The sequence below is a fragment of the Culex quinquefasciatus genome, chromosome 3 (genome assembly GCF_015732765.1).
Source record: "Culex quinquefasciatus strain JHB chromosome 3, VPISU_Cqui_1.0_pri_paternal, whole genome shotgun sequence".
Taxonomy (NCBI): Eukaryota; Metazoa; Arthropoda; class Insecta; order Diptera; family Culicidae; genus Culex; species Culex quinquefasciatus.
Window position 1 is genome coordinate 31,104,616 of NC_051863.1, and position 6,000 is coordinate 31,110,615.

The 6,000-nt window shown below is 39.4% G+C and overlaps 1 protein-coding gene across 1 annotated transcript; it reads left to right on the forward strand.

Moving 5' to 3' along the window:
• The first annotated feature begins 2,193 nt into the window (after positions 1-2,193).
• Positions 2,194-4,515, forward strand: LOC6034994 (ionotropic receptor 75a). Its single transcript, XM_038260720.1, has 5 exons — positions 2,194-2,332; positions 2,391-2,896; positions 2,950-3,077; positions 3,136-3,748; positions 3,806-4,515. Exons 1-5 carry the CDS (start codon positions 2,194-2,196, stop codon positions 4,310-4,312), a joined length of 1,893 nt encoding a protein of 630 aa, XP_038116648.1. The 3' UTR covers positions 4,313-4,515.
• The last annotated feature ends 1,485 nt before the right edge of the window (positions 4,516-6,000 follow it).

Sequence of the window (6,000 nt, forward strand, 5' to 3'; positions counted from 1 at the left end):
ACTAAATATTTTATCTAGAGAAAATAAAAAGTTAATTTTTCTACATTCTGATTTGATCGATAAAGTCTATAATCGCTAAAGTTCAATCGGCAAAGAAGATTTATTTTTTCCAAAAACTCTAAGCTATTTAGTAGATTTTTGGTAATATTATACATGTTAAGTAATTTGAAATGCTCAAATTTGTATTCAGGTTATACTTAAATGTACGATCAGTGGTAGAATGAATTGTTTTTTTTTTCAATTTGTTTAGGAAATTATTTACTTTTGTAGTTTAAAAAAAGAGGAATTTGTAAATATGAGTTTGAAAGCTATTCGTTGGTGTTCAAATCATGCCTATTGAGAGTCTTTCAGTATGTATTGATGAGAAAGTTGCTATAGACACCGCAATGAAATACAGTCCAGACGATTATCCGAAGTGAAATTTTTCCATGGCCTTTGGATAATCGAGTCTGGATTGTATGACGATTCGGCTCTAAAAATGTCAGGAAATAACCCCTTTTTCACCTGTCTTTTTTATCCTAAAGTACTTGAAAAAGTACACCAAGGTACAATGTTGACATTATTTTTTTATTAGCATTGAAATATTTCAAATTGCATTTTCAATTCTCAAAAAACAAATTTAACACTACATTTTTTTTTTTGAAAATTCATTAAATTTTATTTATAACAAGTTTAAAATCACTCCATCTTTTAACGGTTCTTTCAAAAGACCGGAGTTTAAAAAAGAACCGCGGTTCTTTTTTTGTGAGCCATGGTTCGTTCGCTCTTCTTAATGAGCCGGCTCTTTGAGCGGCTCGCTCTTTTTTTGCCCACCTCTACTTTTGATAGGGTCGTCAGATCTTCAATCTACTGAATTTGTTGGAATGGTCTTTTGATTACCTATCCAACGACAGGTCGCATGATAGATCCAGACAAAGTTTTTTTTTTCAAAGTATCTGAGATCAGGCCTCTAAAAAGTTCATAAATAACACTTAAGTGCTAATAACTTTTGATAGGGTTGTCAGATCTTCAATCTATTGAACTTGTTGAAAAGGTCTTTTGAATACCTTTCTAAAAATGTATAACATGACGAGGTTTCTTACAAAAACCGCCCTTTTTACAATCTTCCGGACTTTTGTTAAATTCGTTTTTTAGCATAACTCTAGAAGTACTTAACTAAACTTTATCATTTTTAATAGCGACTTATGTGACCCCAAGACGGATCAAATGAGACCAAAACGGTCCAAATCGGGTCAGCCAGTGCCGAGATAACTCAGTGCAAATTTTTTTGATCAACATCCCACACAGACATTTGCTCAAAATTTGATTCTGAGTCGATATGTATACATGAAGGTGGGTCTAGGAGTTCAAATTAAGAATTTCGTTTTTCGAGTGATTACTCAGTAAGGTGAGAAAGGCAAAAACGATTATGACTTAAGTTCGTAAGATTGTAAAAATGTGTTTTTGTAAGAAAATCCATCATGATATACATTTTTAGAAAGGTTTTTGTAAGACCTTTCCAAAACATAAGCACTTAAGTGTTATTTATGCACTTTTTGGGGGCTGGATCTCAAATTTTTTGTTGAAAATGATGTCTGGGTTCATCATGCGACCCGTCGTTAGTTAGATAATCGAAAGACCTTTTTAATGAGCCGTAAAATCAAAGATCTGACAACCCTATCAAAAGTTATTAGCACTTAAGTGTTATTTATACACTTTTTGGAAGCCGGATCTCAGATATTTCAATAAGATCTTTCCAACGAGCCTAAAACATTGTAGATCTGACAACCCTATCAAAAGTAGGACCTTTCTGTCAAGAAGGGTTTTGTAATATTGTAGATCTGTTAATCATATCAAAAGTAATGAGCACTTAAGTGTAAATTATGAAATTTGGGAGGTCAACTTATCAAAAATACGTTTGATTAACGTCATCTTTTGAATTTTTAAATTAAAAAAAATATTTTAAATTTGAAGAGTGTACATTTAAAGGCTGGATGATAGAGAGGAAGGCATCAACCACCAAAAGGTGGATTAAGTAACGTTTTTGTTTAATTTTTTTCTACAAAAGAATTCAAATCTTTGACAGGTTCAATGAAAGGCACTTACCAGCAATTTGAACCGTTCAGTAAAGCAATTCACATCAAATATTCAATCAATTTTCCCCTGTATGCGCTTTATATTCATGCGTAGTGGTCGTTCCACAATCACAATACAATGAAGCTAAAGGGAGTCATTACGTTATTACTGGTCCACTCGGTTCTGGGTCTCTTCGATGTGAACCTTCTGGAAGATTATCTTCGCTGGAAAAGGCTTAGAGTTGTGGTCGTTTTCCACTGCCTCGACCAGAACCATGGTAAGATATCTGGACATGGGTTACGTAACTGGAGTTAAAGTTTGTTCTAAAACTTCAGACACCCTCAAGTTATCTGAAAGGTTGAGCTATTCCTTCAATGGGAAGATCCATTACGTGGACATTTCTAATTTGACCGTTACCTGGAATCATTCTCACTCCATGATGTCCAGCTACCATCTATTAGGTGCTACGGTAGATTTACAGTGTCCAGCGGTGTCACAACTCTTCGACGTCATCTCCGATCATGGGTACTTCAACTCTTCATACCATTGGCTACTGTACGGCGAAACAGACTCGCGGGATTCAGCTTCATGCTTGCTGGACGATCAAAACTTGAACATCGATGCCAAGGTAACACTGGCGGTTGAGATTAATCGAACGGAATCTGGCGGATATTACGACCTGTACGATGTGTACAGTACCTTTAGGAGACGTGGAGCCAAGCTTAACGTGACTTTGGTTGGAAATTGGAGCACCGGCAAAAGTTTTCAACTTGCCAGCAACCAAACTGAGTACGAGCGGAGGATTGACTTTGGTGGGATTTGGCTAAAGGGAGCGATTACGGTTCGTATAGGTTATTAAGTAAATCAAAATTGGTAATACTGATCGTTTTCTAGGCACTGGATCAAGTTCATTACGAAACATTGATGGAACATTTGACCAGTGACGCTCCGGTTGAGGCGTATGCCCTGCACCGATTTGGATACAAAATCTGGGAACTAATAATGCAGAAACACAACTTCACGTAACTTTCAATAACAATACCCTAATCAAAATTCCTGTTAAAAATGGATTGATTCCAGAATAAAACTGCTTCGAACGCCAGCGTGGGGCATTGCTACCAGTGAAAGGGATTCCCATTCCGGTATCATTGGACAACTGGCATCGAAAGAAGCTGATCTAGCGATCAACACGCTGACCTACACCAAGGATCGAATCTCCATAATAGATCACACGGTGACCGTTGCAATGTCCAAGATGCTGCTGGTATTTCGTCATCCCAAAGTAACCGGAAATCGGAACTTGTTCCTGCGACCATTCGAAGTCGACGCATGGATGGCTGTTTTGGGAGTGATCGTTCTGGCAAGTATCGTACTGTTCGGAAATTTCTGCGCAGAAAGCTACAAAGAATACTACGACAAAGAGGTTCATGACAATCGTTCGCTCGTTTTCTTGACTGTCTTTGGCATCTTGTGTCAGCAAGGGTTTTCCTCCAAAACAATGTTCAACTCGACAAGGATCACCCTCATAAGCACGTTGATCTTTTCGGTGCTTCTTTACCAATTCTACTCTACGTTCATCGTCGGATACCTGCTGATAATACCACCGAAAACCATGTCCACCTTACAGCATCTGCTCGACAGCAATCTGAAGGTCATCGTGGAAGATTTGGGCTACAACATCGACTTTCTCAATGTAAGCTAAAATCAGCAAAAAACCAAAAGACCCCTACTAACAACCAACAACTTTCAGCAAACCAAAGACCCGCTCGCAACCCAACTCTACCGGAGCAAGATCCTCAACGGAGAGAACAACTTCCTAAACGTGTCGGAAGGGATCGCCCGGGTACAGCAGGGCGGGTACGCGTTCCAGTGTGACACCGCGTACGCGTATCCGCTCATGAAGCGCACCTTCACCGATAAGGAGATTTGCGACCTGCAGGAAACCGTGCTCAGCCCGTTCCGGCAGATGCACTTGCCGCTGCCGAAGGGGAGTCCCTTCAGGGAGATGTTCCGCGTGACCGTTAGGAAGATTGTGGAGAGTTCGGTTGGGTTCTACCAGCAGAAGCGGTTCTTCTGCGATAAGCCCAAGTGTGCAAAGAGCGAGCTGGAGCCGATCGATGTGGACATGGACAACGTTTCGTCGCTGTTTATTGGGATGCTGGTGTGCCTGGCTGGGTGTGTGGGGCTTTTGCTGGTCGAATGGATTACTTATTCTTATTTTAAAGGGCACGGTGAAAAGCTAAGTAATATTGATTAAGCTTTTGGGATAGATTTTGCAATTTATTATTCTTAAGAAAAAAATGACGGATTTTTTAAATTATTTCAAAACTGAATTATTCTGAGCATCTGCACTAATAAAAAGTTGCGATCTTCTCTAAGAAAGGTCATTGCAAATATTTTTTGAAGTTCATGTTCATCGAATCTGACCAATGTAGAGGGTTGGTGGTTGGGCAAACAAATTAAAAAAATATGAAAAATTTAGCCATGGTGTTAACCCTCTAACGCCCAGAGCTGTTTGCTTATAGTAAAAATAGTAAATGGTTTAATTTTGGTACAATAATGCAGGAAATACTTTACTTTGACCCACAAACATCGAATTGGGGCAAACACGTAGAATTTGAAGTGGTGCACCAAAGCACCATCAGGAAGATGAGCAACTTTTAAATTGTTTTAAAATGCATATCTACTATTCCAGCTATTTGCAATTCCAGCAAAACGATGTAAAAGGACCAAAGCCGAAGTGTAAACAAAGAGTCTGTCCTGCTCGTTCCTTATGTAAACATCCACTGACGTAAGCAGGACAGACTGTTTGTTTACACTTTGGCTTTGGTCCATTTACATTGTTTTGCTTGAATTATTAGTTTTCAAAATATCTAAGGCCATTTCAAATTTTATTTCAAGTTCGCCTCCTTCTTAAAACTTCACAAAAAAATAGGGGAAAAAATATTTACTAAAAACTGTGTGAGACCAGATTCCGCCCGGGAAATCGTCTGCCGAGGATGACCAGTGCGGACTGACATCCGATCTGGCCGAGCGTCGCTCGAGGAAAGAGGACGAGAGCTGGACCTGCTTTGCCAGCTGTCACCGAACCGTTCGCGTGGCTGCGTCCATGCGCTGTCAGCGCTTGGCTGTGTCGAGCCCAGCGTACGAGGGGCTTATTCGACTACATCCAATGGAGTGCGTTCGCATTCACCGCAACAGGGTGTATCACGCCACACATCTCTCTCTTCTCCATAAAAACAAAATCTTACATGAGCCACATACTACTTTTGGTCCACAATCGGCTCGCTCTTTAGCTGCTAGTCCATGACTCGGTCAACTGTTTTCCCATCTCGGCATTAAAGCTTTCGGGCAATTTTAGAGCAAGCCCAATAATGTAGTGGTAGTTCATGAAATATGCCGCGATATTCAAACCTATCCAATATTTCTCTCAAACTCTCAGTTATACAAGATTAAATAATAAGCATCAGATAAACATCATCAATCTCTTAAAAGATCAAAAAAAAAAAAAAAAAAAAATTACTACTGCGGGAATGTAAACATACATAATCGGACACCCAAATATTGCTGCCAATCTACATTTCTCTCTCTCTCTCTCGTTCTCTCTCTATCTACATTTCTCTCTCTCTCTCTCTCTCTCTCTCTCTCTCTCGTTCTCTCTCTATCTACATTTCTCTATCTAGCTTTTCTCTCTCTCTCTTTCTACCTTTCTCTCTCTCTCTATCTACCTTTCTCTCTCTCTTCCTTTCTCTCTCTCTACCTTTCTCTATCTCTCTCTCTATCTTCCATTCTCTCTCTCTACCTTTGTCTATCTCTCTCTCTCTACCTTTGTCTATCTCTCTACCTTTGTCTATCGCTATTTCTACATTTCACTCTCCCTACATTTCTCTCTATCTTCCTCTCTATTTCCCTCTCACTGTTTTTGGTTCCTTCTTTATATGCTAT